This window comes from Centruroides sculpturatus, unplaced genomic scaffold, assembly GCF_000671375.1.
Source record: "Centruroides sculpturatus isolate CEXI.00-Female unplaced genomic scaffold, Cexi_2.0 scaffold361, whole genome shotgun sequence".
NCBI lineage: Eukaryota > Metazoa > Arthropoda > Arachnida > Scorpiones > Buthidae > Centruroides > Centruroides sculpturatus.
In genome coordinates this window covers 77,616-97,117 of record NW_019385072.1, presented here as the reverse complement: position 1 = coordinate 97,117, position 19,502 = coordinate 77,616, and the positions used below count along the sequence as shown (strand labels likewise).

General features: G+C 33.3%; 1 protein-coding gene across 1 annotated transcript in view; it reads right to left on the bottom strand.

Annotated features, from left to right (window-relative positions):
* Positions 1-6,687: 6,687 nt before the first annotated feature.
* LOC111634243 (probable 60S ribosomal protein L37-A) overlaps positions 6,688-19,502 on the bottom strand; it is a 60,879-nt gene continuing 48,064 nt past the window's right edge. Inside the window, exon 4 of the mRNA XM_023378969.1 lies at positions 6,688-6,814. Coding sequence (XP_023234737.1) covers positions 6,742-6,814 — 73 coding nt within the window. The 3' untranslated portion in view covers positions 6,688-6,741. The remainder of the gene's footprint in view (positions 6,815-19,502) is intronic.

The following is a 19,502-nucleotide window of genomic DNA, read 5'->3' as shown; positions in this document are numbered from 1 at the left end:
GCCGAGGTTACATCATCCTTCCTCTTCAAACTATAGATGCCAACGGGTGTCCGAACACTCTCTCAGAAAAGAGGAGAAGCAAGGGAAAAAAAAGAAGAAAGTAAAGAAACGAGATGTCTTTGCGACAGACTTGGCCATTTCGCCAGATGTCACCTCTCCTACAGGAATCGATACGTCAAAATATTTCACTGCCGAAAAGAAGTTTTGAGGAAAACTGGCACTAAACCAATAATGTATCCAACAAGTTTAATTAGGCCAAACTAATATCAACTTTTAATAAATCCCGCATCATAAACACGGACAGACAACCGACCGCGTTTAATTATCGTCGGTTGCGTGACGTTAGCGGTCGCGGTTAACGAGATATCGAATTTTGAAGATGGCCCGGACCCAGGAATGGGTCAAAAATGATCCGGACGCTCGCGCGATGTTCGGTAATCCAATTGTACCAGAGTACACGGGTAGATTGATTTGCTGTACAATAGTGGCGCTTTATAACTTCGTAGGGCCCCTTCGTACGCAAATTTGAATTAGATAGCCTCGTGTACAGTGCTGACTTCAGACATCTTTCTTCAGGAGAATTTTTGGGGTATCCTGGAGTGCCACACCGGCAATACGAGATCCTCAGATATGGCTCAAATTTAAATTTCGATATTCTTACTACAGTGGTTTATAAAAGATTGGTGGGTACCCTGGAATGGGTGCCCAGACAATTACCCTTTTTGACCATAGGATAACGCGGGTTGGAGTGATATAAAAATTCAAATTCGTGCCCATTTCTCTAAGTGGAAAGTTGGATCCGCGTGACTATCTTGGTTCTAATTTCCTCTTTAAAAGAGGGGGGAAGGGGGGAATCTCCCTCACGTTACCGATTCGTCATCGTTGCCGTAGCAACGAATTACAGCAGCAAGGGGGTGTGGGTGGGGAAAACTCCGCTGAGATGGCGCCGAAACTGGTTTAATACGGTGGGAAAACGCGTCGGAAGGAGACCGTGTGGCGCAGAAAATGGCAATAATCCGATCGAACCTGATTCAGCACTTCCAAAACCGTTCGATACTTTAGTGAAGTGAAGTCGTTTCGAGCAATTCCGCCCACCTGTTCTCGACAAGATTCAACGTGTTGGAAAGAAGAGACGTCAGCGGGAGAACAACAACCGTGCTATCAATTTTGGACCCCTCTCTGGTCTACCGTGCGTTTGACACGTGCGCTGCACTCGGCTTCAATCGACAGCGTGATGTCACTCAAGTTGACTGATCAGATGGCTGAGTAAACGATAAATTGCAAAGTTGAATGTCAATATTTACCCGTAGTGCGGACCGGTATGACGTGACCTTTTCGCCAAAATTGCTCCTTTCCCTGTTATATATATATATATATATATAATATATATATAAAAAAGTAATTATTTTTGAGTTATCCTCAAATCCATGTTTAAAGGTGCCTGTCAATTAATTTGATTAAATTCAATTACAATGCTTACCCAGGTGTGCACTGAAATCTAATTTGAATAACATTGTTGTTGATGGTTTGTATTGTGACATCTAATGACAAGGCAATCTCGGCACCACTAACTTCCAAATCGGTAGTCCTGTCACTGATTTGTCAGGCTGTTGACTTAGTCAACTCTGTATACTTCCTGTGTTGAAGTGTCTGTGGCTGACTCTTGCTAAGTAGCTTGTATGGCCATTCTGGGGCCAATTGACATTCAAAATTTTGTTTGAAAACCAAGGTTTGACCATATAGATAAAAATCTTGAATAATGCAAGCTTTGTTTTTGTTTGTAAACAGTTCTAATCCATTTACTTAAACTTCCAAGATTGACTGAGAAATTAAAAAATGATAGAGGGGGGAAATTACAGAGACTAGGCATTATCTTCTTTAGGCTGGAATTAAAAGACTAACCCTGGAAAAAAATTTTATATTGAATAATCAAATGGCAAGTTTAATTCAAATAAATAGAGCAAGAAGTTTGGCAATATGAAATGGCCATGCTACATATGAGAGCAAATAAAAATGTTAAAGCACTTCAGTGATTCATAATACTCTATAAAGCTGAAATTTGATTGTTTTCACAGCTATCCCAAACAGAGCTAAAAGAGTTCATGAGATTGGATATCTTAAACTCTTTTCCTTGGATAACTTGTGTAAGTGACAGTCCACAGGATCTATATACATAAACAAATCTCTATAGTATAGTTTTCAATACAGGTCCTGCCTGCAAGCATGAGTATTTTTATTGCCAAGGGTATAATGATACTGTTTTTATTTCTTTATTTTTTGTTTAAAATACGCACAAAAAAGCATTGAAGCAGTGTTGTCAACCTTCGAGAGAATTATCCTACAGCTATCTTGATCCATTACACTTATGTCTTCTATGTGTAGAAGTATTAACTAGGTTCCCCTATGTCAGAATCTCTTAAACTTTTTATGTAAGACCCTTTCTTACAATAAAAAATTTTTAAAACTCTCCCTTATAATACATGCAAAACAAACATCTGAATGGCATAATCTAAAATTTGTTTTTGCATACGATTTCAACATATTGAACATTAACAGGAATGCATTACCTACTTAATTATTATTTTTCTTTATATATCATACTTACTTCATATGTATAAACCTTAGTCTACCCCTCCAATGCTTGTGAATTCTTAGTTTAGAAAATACTGCCCTATGTCAAAAAAGGTTCAGTTCTAGACAGCTCACTAGATGGAAACTACTCTAATAAAATATATTAATGTAGTATTTATATTTTATATAAGATGTATAATGGCATTTCAACAAAATGTGTATTTGTACAATTTTTCCTTGTACATCAATTTGAGCATTTTATTGGTCGGTCTAGAAGTATAGCAATTAGCAGTCTTGCAAAAACTTTCAAAAATTTAGTAGCCCTCTAGCGGAGAAAAATATCACTGAGAAGTCAATACATACAGTACAAAAATGGTGATAACTGTTTGCAAATTAATTTTTTCAGTAGTTATTTTGAGAATAAGGCATATTTCTGAAATTACTGTACAGATGGCAACTGTTTTAAAGTAATAAATACTGTTTCCTATAGTTAAATAATGTACCATTTATAAATGGCCATTTTCAATAGTTTTATTTAAAATAAGAAAATAAAAATTTCTTATAAATATCCTTTGCACAAGCCTTAAAAGTTGCTTGCAGAACCCTGGGGTTTTGTGAATCTGTCTGGTTTATTGGTATACTGTAACATATGTGGGCAATCTACTGAGGGGAATGCCTCCTTGGAGCCTTTTATAGAAACTGGCTCCTATTTAAGCATTATTAACATGAAGAGTGCCCATAAAACTCCATTTGGCCAACCCACTGGCCAGACACAAACCCATGACCAGTGTTTAGTGGTTTATACACTAGGCCATTGGTGGGACATTCTGTGAATCAGTTTGAATACCACTACTTTATGGACACAGATATCGAAATATTTTTGTTTAAATCATTGCCTTAACTTTTGGTAACTTTCACTATGAAAATTCTCTATTCTGTAATGTAAGATATTTCATGTAATGTAAGTAACCGCAATGTTTAAATAACAAATTAACACTACAAGCTGGGAGTTGGACATGAGCTGTCATCACTTGAATCATTGCAAGCCCAGTCTGTGACAATGCCAAACTCCTCACTCTATTTCTTGCACTTTTACTTTGCCACAAAGTCTTAAAACAACAAAAAACTTTTCAATGGACTTAAACAATCCATTATTTAAATTTCTACATATGCATGTTGGTGAATAAAATTTTCATTTTATAATTTATCTTAATAATTATGAAATATAAATTTTAGGAATTTCTTAGAAAAAAAAGGCCATTCTATTGAGTGTAGTTTGTATGGTCTCTCTTCCTGGTTATTTTAAATACAGGAAGCTAATGGAATATACATACTTTCTGCCCTCACCAAACTGTAAAAAAAAAAAAAAAAAAAAAACAGAATGGGGACAGGTTTAATATTCAACACTGTGGAATAGAAACACTGCACATAGAGCAGCCCCAGGCCACAAAAAAGACTTAATGGACTAGTCCACTTTGCCTTTAAGTGTTGGTAAAACTAAAGTATAAATCAGGTCCAAATTTATTATTAAGTTTAATAAAAAATAATGGACGGGTGCCGGTTGACATTCAGTGCTTGTAATATATTCAAGTAATTTCTCTTTGTAGGTTTATTGTTTTAACAATACCACTCTCCTTTTGATTTGTCATCAAGACCAAGGGTGGGCAACCTTTTTTATAACATGGGCCAGAATAAATTTTATGTTTTTTCCGCGGGCCATAGTAGTTAATTGACATCTTGTGACCTGTAAATTTTTAGTCTGCAAATATGAAATAAATAAATAAAAATAAATTAATTACTACAGTCGACCCCCCTATAACACTGTTGATTATTCCGTTTTATATGAATTCCATGTTGTATGAGTCACTTAGATTTTACAAATGCGTGTGCCGGGCTGTGAACGGCTCACCTATTTGTAAAATCTAAGTGACTTTAAACACAATAAAAACAGCACTATGTAGTTGGATACGACAGACATTACATTTTCTAATTGCATAGCTTTTGCACATAGATTTTCTTGATGAATGATGCGATGAGATATAAATAATTTAGAAAAATTCTGTTCTCCCATTTTTTGTTTTAATAAGGAAATGACTCCCTTATTTTTTCCTGTCATTGCTGCCGCAACACTTCAGAAAATAATATTCAATTTAAACTAGACGAATTACATCGAAAAATATTTATTTATAATATCTTCTAAACATCTCGCGGGCCGTAGCTGGCCCGCGGGCCGGGGGTTGCCCACCGTTGATCAAGACTATGCTATTTTGTTGAAACCATTGGTGTGATTTCTTTATGATGTCCTGAAATTGTCGTGTGTTCAACACATTGCTTTTTACTTCTTTTGCTGTTCGGAATTTGGTTTTCCAACATATAAAATTCTAACTCATTTTGTTCATGCCTTTAATGATCAATTCAGTATCTGGTATGAACAGGGTTCCTACTCAAATTTTTTTTTTTAAATTCCCTAACTAACTTTGTATAAATTCAGACCCTCATGTTTCTTACAGTATGGCACATTAACAAAATAAAATATTACTCAACTTACTATGCACATACGTTAGTGCTTCTCCAACTTTTTAACTGGTTATTTTTTCTAATTAACAGTTATATATTTTTTATGATCGATGAATTAATTAGTAAAATCAAAAATAAAATAAGAAAGACAGAATTATGTCATGTCTTCTCTACAAAAAACTAAAATATTTTATTAAATAATAATTTATCCTGTTATTAACTCATAACTGTAAAACTTTGTAGCTTTGAAAAAAGAAAATGCCGTTAATTATTATTAAAAGAATTCAGTATAATCCATGTAGAAAAGTATAAATTTATTAAATTTGTCCTTTAATAAATTTTCCAAACTTTATAAATTAATAATAAACTGGGAAACAGTTTCAGAAATCAGAAATTATTTTGTTATGTGATCAATATTATTAAAATGAAAAATGATAAATAATACCATTTGAATTAATATTAAGTTATTTATCATTTTTGGTTCTTTGTTATCATTTCTTTCCATCAGTTCATTAACATCTTCCCTCAAATTGAAAGTGTAAATTGCAAGAGGTAAAAGTAAAATATTTTTTTTACAAAAATTTTTTTTATCAACATTAGATTATTAAGAGTATTAGATTTCTCTCTCAAATTTATAATACTGCATAATCAATACAGCAGTTTTAAAATCTAAAAGTATTTTAAAATTTAAAAAATAACAATTGATATTGTTGTATGCTTGTATATTTTGTGTGCTATAATTTCAGGGAAAATTTTGAGATCCTGAAAATATTCTGCACTCCCTTTTCATAGTTGCATTGTACCACAATACTTCTAACTGCCTGCAGACAGCTACAATTGGTCAGTCATGCTGTCAGCAAACAAAATCAACAAGGCAATCAAGGAAACAAATTCCCTGACTTTCCATGACTTTTTCGGAACACTGATCTAAATCCCCAATTTTGCCTGACTTTTCCAGGTGCATAGGAACCCTGTATGAAGATCTCTGGCATTGGCAAAGGGGGCAGAGCATAAAGAGGACCATAATCGAATGCTTACAAAAATGCATTGTTGGGGTACAATGTTATCCCATGCCGTGATATAGGTGTTTCTGCTTTTGTTTGGTTTAATATTCTGCATTCAGAATATCCATCTTAATTTCTTGATGTAATTGCATTTTAAATTTCTTTTGACATTTTGTGTNGTTTCTGATGTCAAAAACGACCTCCAATAGTTTTTTAATTATTTTATTATATATACGTTTAAGTCGGGGGAGTCGGAAATTGCAATAAAAAACGTAATTTTTGAAAAATGTTTAGAAAAATATACGGCCAGCTTGTATTCACCCACTTTAAACCCTCCTGAGACTTATCAATGTTCCGCTAAAGACGATACCAGCTGTTCTCAAGGTCACCCAGCTGTAAACACAATTACTCATCGGCGTCAGATTTCGCGGAAAGGCGAGAAAGGGAAGTTAAACTTTGAAGCTTTCTCTTCAAATTAACGCATTTCTTTCGTTTTTTTCCGGTTTTAAGTATTTTTTATATTTAATTACATTAAAATTAAAAATTGGTGGGTACCAAGGAAGTTAAGGAAAAAATATCAATTTGACAATCAAAATTAAGATTTGCCAAAAAAATTTTATTTCGTATCTATACAAAGATATCACTGCCTTCATTTAGCAGAGCCGGTGGCTGCTGCTCCACGCTTCATGCTCTTTGCCTGGCCGCCTTCTCGAAAGCCGTGTCTAAAAATAAATAATTTTACTATAATACATTTATAAATCTAGCTTTTGCAAATTATCAATAATAGTTATAATCACAGGTTAAAAAATTCTAAAAAGTAAATCAGACAAAAATCAACAAATTACAACTAGAGATAGACATCAATTAGCATTCTGTTGGCAATTATGACCACTTTTGATGAACAATACATTATTAACCCACAACTGTCTGCATGAGAATGAAAAACTGGCAATCTCTGGATACACCTGCAAAGCCGTGCAAGACAAATGAGATCATCATCATCATGGCCGTTCCAAATGCCGCTAGTGGAATACATAAAATTTTTTCTTGGATTGTTTCATATAGACAATTATCGGAATCATTTCACTTTCTAAATTCACATGAGCATACAAACTGCATTAAATCATTAATACTGACAGTCTGCTTTGTGGTAGAAATGGCTCTTAGTAAAGATATTTCAAATGAAAACGAAGTCTAGAAGGCACTAGAAGTTAACTGTTTGTATGAGTTATGTGACCTAATTTTGTTGCTCTTAATTGTTAGTGCCTAGATGTTCTAGCTTTAATTATTACAAAGCACCTGCTCTGAACGGGCATGGTCCTTTGAGATCATCATCATCGTGGCCGTTCCAAATGCCGCTAGTGGAATACATAAAATTTTTTCTTGGATTGTTTCATATAGACAATTATCGGAATCATTTCACTTTCTAAATTCACATGAGCATACAAACTGCATTAAATCATTAATACTGACAGTCTGCTTTGTGGTAGAAATGGCTCTTAGTAAAGATATTTCAAATGAAAACGAAGTCTAGAAGGCACTAGAAGTTAACTGTTTGTATGAGTTATGTGACCTAATTTTGTTGCTCTTAATTGTTAGTGCCTAGATGTTCTAGCTTTAATTATTACAAAGCACCTGCTCTGAACGGGCATGGTCCTTTGAGATCATCATCATCGTGGCCGTTCCAAATGCCGCTAGTGGAATACATAAAATTTTTTCTTGGATTGTTTCATATAGACAATTATCGGAATCATTTCACTTTCTAAATTCACATGAGCATACAAACTGCATTAAATCATTAATACTGACAGTCTGCTTTGTGGTAGAAATGGCTCTTAGTAAAGATATTTCAAATGAAAACGAAGTCTAGAAGGCACTAGAAGTTAACTGTTTGTATGAGTTATGTGACCTAATTTTGTTGCTCTTAATTGTTAGTGCCTAGATGTTCTAGCTTTAATTATTACAAAGCACCTGCTCTGAACGGGCATGGTCCTTTGAGATCATCATCATCGTGGCCGTTCCAAATGCCGCTAGTGGAATACATAAAATTTTTTCTTGGATTGTTTCATATAGACAATTATCGGAATCATTTCACTTTCTAAATTCACATGAGCATACAAACTGCATTAAATCATTAATACTGACAGTCTGCTTTGTGGTAGAAATGGCTCTTAGTAAAGATATTTCAAATGAAAACGAAGTCTAGAAGGCACTAGAAGTTAACTGTTTGTATGAGTTATGTGACCTAATTTTGTTGCTCTTAATTGTTAGTGCCTAGATGTTCTAGCTTTAATTATTACAAAGCACCTGCTCTGAACGGGCATGGTCCTTTGAGATCATCATCATCGTGGCCGTTCCAAATGCCGCTAGTGGAATACATAAAATTTTTTCTTGGATTGTTTCATATAGACAATTATCGGAATCATTTCACTTTCTAAATTCACATGAGCATACAAACTGCATTAAATCATTAATACTGACAGTCTGCTTTGTGGTAGAAATGGCTCTTAGTAAAGATATTTCAAATGAAAACGAAGTCTAGAAGGCACTAGAAGTTAACTGTTTGTATGAGTTATGTGACCTAATTTTGTTGCTCTTAATTGTTAGTGCCTAGATGTTCTAGCTTTAATTATTACAAAGCACCTGCTCTGAACGGGCATGGTCCTTTGAGATCATCATCATCGTGGCCGTTCCAAATGCCGCTAGTGGAATACATAAAATTTTTTCTTGGATTGTTTCATATAGACAATTATCGGAATCATTTCACTTTCTAAATTCACATGAGCATACAAACTGCATTAAATCATTAATACTGACAGTCTGCTTTGTGGTAGAAATGGCTCTTAGTAAAGATATTTCAAATGAAAACGAAGTCTAGAAGGCACTAGAAGTTAACTGTTTGTATGAGTTATGTGACCTAATTTTGTTGCTCTTAATTGTTAGTGCCTAGATGTTCTAGCTTTAATTATTACAAAGCACCTGCTCTGAACGGGCATGGTCCTTTGAGATCATCATCATCGTGGCCGTTCCAAATGCCGCTAGTGGAATACATAAAATTTTTTCTTGGATTGTTTCATATAGACAATTATCGGAATCATTTCACTTTCTAAATTCACATGAGCATACAAACTGCATTAAATCATTAATACTGACAGTCTGCTTTGTGGTAGAAATGGCTCTTAGTAAAGATATTTCAAATGAAAACGAAGTCTAGAAGGCACTAGAAGTTAACTGTTTGTATGAGTTATGTGACCTAATTTTGTTGCTCTTAATTGTTAGTGCCTAGATGTTCTAGCTTTAATTATTACAAAGCACCTGCTCTGAACGGGCATGGTCCTTTGAGATCATCATCATCGTGGCCGTTCCAAATGCCGCTAGTGGAATACATAAAATTTTTTCTTGGATTGTTTCATATAGACAATTATCGGAATCATTTCACTTTCTAAATTCACATGAGCATACAAACTGCATTAAATCATTAATACTGACAGTCTGCTTTGTGGTAGAAATGGCTCTTAGTAAAGATATTTCAAATGAAAACGAAGTCTAGAAGGCACTAGAAGTTAACTGTTTGTATGAGTTATGTGACCTAATTTTGTTGCTCTTAATTGTTAGTGCCTAGATGTTCTAGCTTTAATTATTACAAAGCACCTGCTCTGAACGGGCATGGTCCTTTGAGATCATCATCATCGTGGCCGTTCCAAATGCCGCTAGTGGAATACATAAAATTTTTTCTTGGATTGTTTCATATAGACAATTATCGGAATCATTTCACTTTCTAAATTCACATGAGCATACAAACTGCATTAAATCATTAATACTGACAGTCTGCTTTGTGGTAGAAATGGCTCTTAGTAAAGATATTTCAAATGAAAACGAAGTCTAGAAGGCACTAGAAGTTAACTGTTTGTATGAGTTATGTGACCTAATTTTGTTGCTCTTAATTGTTAGTGCCTAGATGTTCTAGCTTTAATTATTACAAAGCACCTGCTCTGAACGGGCATGGTCCTTTGAGATCATCATCATCGTGGCCGTTCCAAATGCCGCTAGTGGAATACATAAAATTTTTTCTTGGATTGTTTCATATAGACAATTATCGGAATCATTTCACTTTCTAAATTCACATGAGCATACAAACTGCATTAAATCATTAATACTGACAGTCTGCTTTGTGGTAGAAATGGCTCTTAGTAAAGATATTTCAAATGAAAACGAAGTCTAGAAGGCACTAGAAGTTAACTGTTTGTATGAGTTATGTGACCTAATTTTGTTGCTCTTAATTGTTAGTGCCTAGATGTTCTAGCTTTAATTATTACAAAGCACCTGCTCTGAACGGGCATGGTCCTTTGAGATCATCATCATCGTGGCCGTTCCAAATGCCGCTAGTGGAATACATAAAATTTTTTCTTGGATTGTTTCATATAGACAATTATCGGAATCATTTCACTTTCTAAATTCACATGAGCATACAAACTGCATTAAATCATTAATACTGACAGTCTGCTTTGTGGTAGAAATGGCTCTTAGTAAAGATATTTCAAATGAAAACGAAGTCTAGAAGGCACTAGAAGTTAACTGTTTGTATGAGTTATGTGACCTAATTTTGTTGCTCTTAATTGTTAGTGCCTAGATGTTCTAGCTTTAATTATTACAAAGCACCTGCTCTGAACGGGCATGGTCCTTTGAGATCATCATCATCGTGGCCGTTCCAAATGCCGCTAGTGGAATACATAAAATTTTTTCTTGGATTGTTTCATATAGACAATTATCGGAATCATTTCACTTTCTAAATTCACATGAGCATACAAACTGCATTAAATCATTAATACTGACAGTCTGCTTTGTGGTAGAAATGGCTCTTAGTAAAGATATTTCAAATGAAAACGAAGTCTAGAAGGCACTAGAAGTTAACTGTTTGTATGAGTTATGTGACCTAATTTTGTTGCTCTTAATTGTTAGTGCCTAGATGTTCTAGCTTTAATTATTACAAAGCACCTGCTCTGAACGGGCATGGTCCTTTGAGATCATCATCATCGTGGCCGTTCCAAATGCCGCTAGTGGAATACATAAAATTTTTTCTTGGATTGTTTCATATAGACAATTATCGGAATCATTTCACTTTCTAAATTCACATGAGCATACAAACTGCATTAAATCATTAATACTGACAGTCTGCTTTGTGGTAGAAATGGCTCTTAGTAAAGATATTTCAAATGAAAACGAAGTCTAGAAGGCACTAGAAGTTAACTGTTTGTATGAGTTATGTGACCTAATTTTGTTGCTCTTAATTGTTAGTGCCTAGATGTTCTAGCTTTAATTATTACAAAGCACCTGCTCTGAACGGGCATGGTCCTTTGAGATCATCATCATCGTGGCCGTTCCAAATGCCGCTAGTGGAATACATAAAATTTTTTCTTGGATTGTTTCATATAGACAATTATCGGAATCATTTCACTTTCTAAATTCACATGAGCATACAAACTGCATTAAATCATTAATACTGACAGTCTGCTTTGTGGTAGAAATGGCTCTTAGTAAAGATATTTCAAATGAAAACGAAGTCTAGAAGGCACTAGAAGTTAACTGTTTGTATGAGTTATGTGACCTAATTTTGTTGCTCTTAATTGTTAGTGCCTAGATGTTCTAGCTTTAATTATTACAAAGCACCTGCTCTGAACGGGCATGGTCCTTTGAGATCATCATCATCGTGGCCGTTCCAAATGCCGCTAGTGGAATACATAAAATTTTTTCTTGGATTGTTTCATATAGACAATTATCGGAATCATTTCACTTTCTAAATTCACATGAGCATACAAACTGCATTAAATCATTAATACTGACAGTCTGCTTTGTGGTAGAAATGGCTCTTAGTAAAGATATTTCAAATGAAAACGAAGTCTAGAAGGCACTAGAAGTTAACTGTTTGTATGAGTTATGTGACCTAATTTTGTTGCTCTTAATTGTTAGTGCCTAGATGTTCTAGCTTTAATTATTACAAAGCACCTGCTCTGAACGGGCATGGTCCTTTGAGATCATCATCATCGTGGCCGTTCCAAATGCCGCTAGTGGAATACATAAAATTTTTTCTTGGATTGTTTCATATAGACAATTATCGGAATCATTTCACTTTCTAAATTCACATGAGCATACAAACTGCATTAAATCATTAATACTGACAGTCTGCTTTGTGGTAGAAATGGCTCTTAGTAAAGATATTTCAAATGAAAACGAAGTCTAGAAGGCACTAGAAGTTAACTGTTTGTATGAGTTATGTGACCTAATTTTGTTGCTCTTAATTGTTAGTGCCTAGATGTTCTAGCTTTAATTATTACAAAGCACCTGCTCTGAACGGGCATGGTCCTTTGAGATCATCATCATCGTGGCCGTTCCAAATGCCGCTAGTGGAATACATAAAATTTTTTCTTGGATTGTTTCATATAGACAATTATCGGAATCATTTCACTTTCTAAATTCACATGAGCATACAAACTGCATTAAATCATTAATACTGACAGTCTGCTTTGTGGTAGAAATGGCTCTTAGTAAAGATATTTCAAATGAAAACGAAGTCTAGAAGGCACTAGAAGTTAACTGTTTGTATGAGTTATGTGACCTAATTTTGTTGCTCTTAATTGTTAGTGCCTAGATGTTCTAGCTTTAATTATTACAAAGCACCTGCTCTGAACGGGCATGGTCCTTTGAGATCATCATCATCGTGGCCGTTCCAAATGCCGCTAGTGGAATACATAAAATTTTTTCTTGGATTGTTTCATATAGACAATTATCGGAATCATTTCACTTTCTAAATTCACATGAGCATACAAACTGCATTAAATCATTAATACTGACAGTCTGCTTTGTGGTAGAAATGGCTCTTAGTAAAGATATTTCAAATGAAAACGAAGTCTAGAAGGCACTAGAAGTTAACTGTTTGTATGAGTTATGTGACCTAATTTTGTTGCTCTTAATTGTTAGTGCCTAGATGTTCTAGCTTTAATTATTACAAAGCACCTGCTCTGAACGGGCATGGTCCTTTGAGATCATCATCATCGTGGCCGTTCCAAATGCCGCTAGTGGAATACATAAAATTTTTTCTTGGATTGTTTCATATAGACAATTATCGGAATCATTTCACTTTCTAAATTCACATGAGCATACAAACTGCATTAAATCATTAATACTGACAGTCTGCTTTGTGGTAGAAATGGCTCTTAGTAAAGATATTTCAAATGAAAACGAAGTCTAGAAGGCACTAGAAGTTAACTGTTTGTATGAGTTATGTGACCTAATTTTGTTGCTCTTAATTGTTAGTGCCTAGATGTTCTAGCTTTAATTATTACAAAGCACCTGCTCTGAACGGGCATGGTCCTTTGAGATCATCATCATCGTGGCCGTTCCAAATGCCGCTAGTGGAATACATAAAATTTTTTCTTGGATTGTTTCATATAGACAATTATCGGAATCATTTCACTTTCTAAATTCACATGAGCATACAAACTGCATTAAATCATTAATACTGACAGTCTGCTTTGTGGTAGAAATGGCTCTTAGTAAAGATATTTCAAATGAAAACGAAGTCTAGAAGGCACTAGAAGTTAACTGTTTGTATGAGTTATGTGACCTAATTTTGTTGCTCTTAATTGTTAGTGCCTAGATGTTCTAGCTTTAATTATTACAAAGCACCTGCTCTGAACGGGCATGGTCCTTTGAGATCATCATCATCGTGGCCGTTCCAAATGCCGCTAGTGGAATACATAAAATTTTTTCTTGGATTGTTTCATATAGACAATTATCGGAATCATTTCACTTTCTAAATTCACATGAGCATACAAACTGCATTAAATCATTAATACTGACAGTCTGCTTTGTGGTAGAAATGGCTCTTAGTAAAGATATTTCAAATGAAAACGAAGTCTAGAAGGCACTAGAAGTTAACTGTTTGTATGAGTTATGTGACCTAATTTTGTTGCTCTTAATTGTTAGTGCCTAGATGTTCTAGCTTTAATTATTACAAAGCACCTGCTCTGAACGGGCATGGTCCTTTGAGATCATCATCATCGTGGCCGTTCCAAATGCCGCTAGTGGAATACATAAAATTTTTTCTTGGATTGTTTCATATAGACAATTATCGGAATCATTTCACTTTCTAAATTCACATGAGCATACAAACTGCATTAAATCATTAATACTGACAGTCTGCTTTGTGGTAGAAATGGCTCTTAGTAAAGATATTTCAAATGAAAACGAAGTCTAGAAGGCACTAGAAGTTAACTGTTTGTATGAGTTATGTGACCTAATTTTGTTGCTCTTAATTGTTAGTGCCTAGATGTTCTAGCTTTAATTATTACAAAGCACCTGCTCTGAACGGGCATGGTCCTTTGAGATCATCATCATCGTGGCCGTTCCAAATGCCGCTAGTGGAATACATAAAATTTTTTCTTGGATTGTTTCATATAGACAATTATCGGAATCATTTCACTTTCTAAATTCACATGAGCATACAAACTGCATTAAATCATTAATACTGACAGTCTGCTTTGTGGTAGAAATGGCTCTTAGTAAAGATATTTCAAATGAAAACGAAGTCTAGAAGGCACTAGAAGTTAACTGTTTGTATGAGTTATGTGACCTAATTTTGTTGCTCTTAATTGTTAGTGCCTAGATGTTCTAGCTTTAATTATTACAAAGCACCTGCTCTGAACGGGCATGGTCCTTTGAGATCATCATCATCGTGGCCGTTCCAAATGCCNTTTTGTGAAAACAGGTAAGATTGGCTATAATGTAATTATCTTAATCTTCACTATCATTACTTTTTAAAAACCCAGCGAAGCGGGTCCTTGCAGCTAGATTCTAGATTACTTAGAAAAACAGTGTTTTATATATATATAAAAAAACTATATTACATACAAATAAAAACCCAGCGAAGCAGGTCCTTACAGCTAGTAGAATATAAAATCAAACACAAAACAGAACGTAAATACAAAAATAAAAATATAAATAACGGAAATGGAGATGCGATGGATAAAATAAACAAACTATATAATTTAATATAATTTTAATTCTGCATAATTTGATCAATCCGCATCACATCAAATTAGTGGCCTTTAGATCCTGTATAAAAAGAGCTTACACACATTGTACAAACATAAAAGACACAATAACGGAGCCAAACAATATTTTAAGGCTTGCAGAACAACAGGGATACCGAAAGGAAATCATAGAGAAATTAATCACAACCTTCCAAACAACTAAACAACGGCATGTTATGGTGGACCGAAGATAAAGGATAGTTTTAAATTATGTCCCGTTTTTAAGACAAATACATAAAAAAAATGGCCAAGGCTAATAATTTCCGGGTGATATATTGACGCAATCCAACGGTTTTCAAGCTCTTAAGACTGGAAATCAGCATCAGGGATCTATTCTATACCATTACATGATCAGCATTTTAATTCTCATCTTATCTATGTGGGCACAATAATGCGCAACTTGCAGCAACATATCAAAGAGAATACATATATGATTAATACGAACTGTGACAACACTATACTATCAGCGCACGAGACATTCAAGTTCATTGGGATTGGGTGGAACTAATTAAACCTACAACAAATTTACATACAATGAAATATTTGGAGAAGTTAGAGATCTTTAAAGTGCANCGGGCATGGTCCTTTGAGATCATCATCATCGTGGCCGTTCCAAATGCCGCTAGTGGAATACATAAAATTTTTTCTTGGATTGTTTCATATAGACAATTATCGGAATCATTTCACTTTCTAAATTCACATGAGCATACAAACTGCATTAAATCATTAATACTGACAGTCTGCTTGGTCCTTTATGACCGGCTTATTATTCAATTACAAACATACCCAGTGTTGTTAGTGCCTATCCAATGGTGTTAGAAAATTACACGTAACAGGAACTGAAATTGATATGAATGCTAATTGTTGTCCTAATTTCCATTTAATATTCAAAATCAAGTATTTTACATTTTCCTTCTACAAACAAATCCAGTTAAAATACATTTTAATTTATAACAGAATCAAACCTTGGGTTTTGAACTTAATTTGTTCCTAAAAGTTGTTCTGAAACCAAAACAAAATTTTCCATCCCTTAAATATATATATGAGTATTAAAAGCAAAATGTTCCATCACTGTCAACTGAAACCAAAACCATCACATTACAAAAAAGTGCTATAGATCCTGCCCACATAAATTAACCAAATCAATCAAGACAAGTACTTTATTCACACTTTTATATATATATATATATATATATAGATTTATGCATTAAGTTTTGATCAAGTATAAAATCCCTTCTAATTTATACTTTTGTACAGATATATTTTTCTTTTTTGTTGCAACAGTAATTGTAATGGAATTTTCTTCAAAAGTCTTGATTGTTTCATTTATTCCATTGCTATTTGTGTATTATGCACTTCTTGTAAGTTTATTATCAATTATTGTTAAACAGTCAGTTATCTCAAATTGTAAAAATCTTTGTTGTACTTGCATGATGTTCTCAAAGCTTCTTGTCCTATTCAATTGTACTTCTTAAATCTCACAACTTGACAAATATAGGACTTATCATACAGGTTATGTGTTTAAAGAGCATGGCAAAAATTATTACTTTGAATTGTCATTTTAGAATGCATTTCAGGTCTAGAGCTATTGACAGTTCTTTGAAAACACTGGTCCTGAGTAACATCACAAGAAAAATAAGGAACCAATAAAAGATATAATGTCATTTACCGAGTAAAAAATAGCATATGACATTATTTATGCCTTTTATTGATTAATATTAAACTAAAAATATATTTTCATTGTGACATTGTCAACAGCTGAAGAGGAGTCTAGATTCAAAATGCATTCTAAAATGACATGTCAAAGTGATTAATTAAGAAATACTACAATATATGAAAAAAAATCTTAGCTTTTAAAAAAAAACATAAACTAAATAATTGAAAAATACATATATAAACTTTTATTCTATTATTTTATCATCATTAGTCTACAAACATTAAATTAAAATATTTTTAACTTAATAAAAAAATAATAATTAAGAAAATAGATTTTTATATTTGAGATACTTGACCATGCTAATAATTAATTTATACTTTTGATATTTTCTTATGTTTTTTTTATTAAACTTTTTAGAAATTTTATATTACAACATCTAGACAATTATCTCGTCTTGAGTCTGTTACTCGTTCTCCTGTGTATGATAATTTTAGTGAATCAATTGATGGTGTTTCAAGCATTAGAGCATATCAGGCAACTGATTTTTTCATATCTCGATCCAATAATAGGATTGATGTTAACAACAATTGCTATTTTATAGGCATGTCAGTTACAAGGTAAATTTTTTTTATTTTAATTTAATACTTAAGCATTAGAAATTTAATATTTTTTAAAGCTAATTTTTAAAAAAGGAATAAGCATTTCTTCAATAAAGATGAGCCAGTTTAAACTATAAAACTTATTTTGATGTTTTATTATAAAATGATCAATATAAACATAAAATATAATAATTAATTTAAAATTTTTGAACCTGATTTAATTTTTATTTACAATATTTTAATAAAATATTAATAGAAGTTTATTTTAGTATTATAATTAAAGGAAATGTATGTAAAACCTGACGTTGTTTATTTCAGTTTTAATTTTCTTTTAAATTGATACTTTAAAATAGCGATTAAAGATTATAAATGCCTATGATTTCATATCAGTGGGTGAGTGGCTAAAACCAATGAAGGACTGTTAGTTCAGTTTTAAATTCTTGATTCGTAAACCAAAGAAATTTAATACAATATTCTGTTCCGAATATCAATTGTCTGGAATCGCATTGACTAATTTAACATCGCAAGTATTTGTAACATTATTTATTCGCACTATTTATTATTTATTAGCATATATGCATTTCAAACCACTATATTTTAGTAATTCCTCGTCAGTATAACATTTACAGAATACAATGCTTTTTTAAAAAAGATCCAAATTGAATTCGGATTATTAGAGAGGAAAACATGAAGCTTAGGAGTATTTATGTAGCTAGCGGACATGGATATCCAGTGGTATATGTCTTATTGAGTCTACGTTCGTGGTCAAAGATATTCCAGTGTAACGCTGTCAAGGACATTCCAGTGTAACGCTGTCAAGGACATTCCAGTGTAACCCTGTCAAGGACAGTGACTAACTGTCGCTGATTTACTAATCAACACTAGAAGGCAATTGATGTTTTTCCCTGTCTTGAGAGTCCTACTCAAACCGTCACCTTGTAGTCGTATGGAAAAAATGTTTTATACTTTTATGATGTCAAGCAAATAGGAAATTACGATCGTATAAAACTATAAATTAAATAAATTTTCCATGACCATATAATACTTTCTTACTTTTCTGTCCATTTTATTCTTTGTTTGGCTTACTGTCATTTTCTTGACTTATGCTGATTACCTTTGGAGACGCTTTTACCTTTTTATGTATAAGGTGAGATATTTGATCTCACGATTCTCCCAAGGGCCTATAAGGGTCCCGATTGAGAAAAATTGAATTAGATAATCACATAAAAAATTAAAGAGCGGTTAGTTCAATTCTGTCTCTCGAATTGTCGCGTAGTTATTAAAATCTGTTTTACCAAAATCCTCATGTACTGGAGTATCTTCAGATGAACGTCCTGAGGGTTTCTTTTAATCCACATATTTCACTGAACTTCAAGTAACTTAATTCTTCTTAATCTTCTGTTTTCCAATTTTTCTCGTTATATTCCTTGGCCATGAGGAGCTGATATTTGTCTCTTTCCAAAATCTATTAAGGCATATTCTTTTCTCATTGATCCTCTCATGGGCTCAAAAAGAACTATATTCTAATAGTAAACATACTTTGAATAAAAAACTAAAATGACATTCATTGCATACAGTACACGTGCAAGATTCCATATTTCGTTTACACGAAACAAATATATGTATATTGTCTAATAACAACAAATTTTAGAATCAAGGTTGCTTGTTGTTCTCTATTATATGTGTTTGGTTAGCACAATGTTGCTGTTGAGAACGTATCATACAGGAACACTTTAAGAGGAAAAAGGGTTGCTTTATTGACTTGGACGGATATGCATTTCGGGCTTAATGCCCCTCTTCAGTCCTATTATTATTACATAATTATCAAATTGGTTACAGGTATCAAAATTTACAGAATTCATTTAAAAAATTAGTATACGCGTACAGTGATTTATATGATAAAATACAATTACCTGAGATAGTGACCATTAAGCTGGTATTACACATAAGATATATATACACATATTTAAACACGGGAGGAGGAATGAGCAAATAGTGCTATCAGATCAATATACATGCACCTGAGGATAGTATAATGTGTGTTAAAATAAAAAGTGGTATGCAC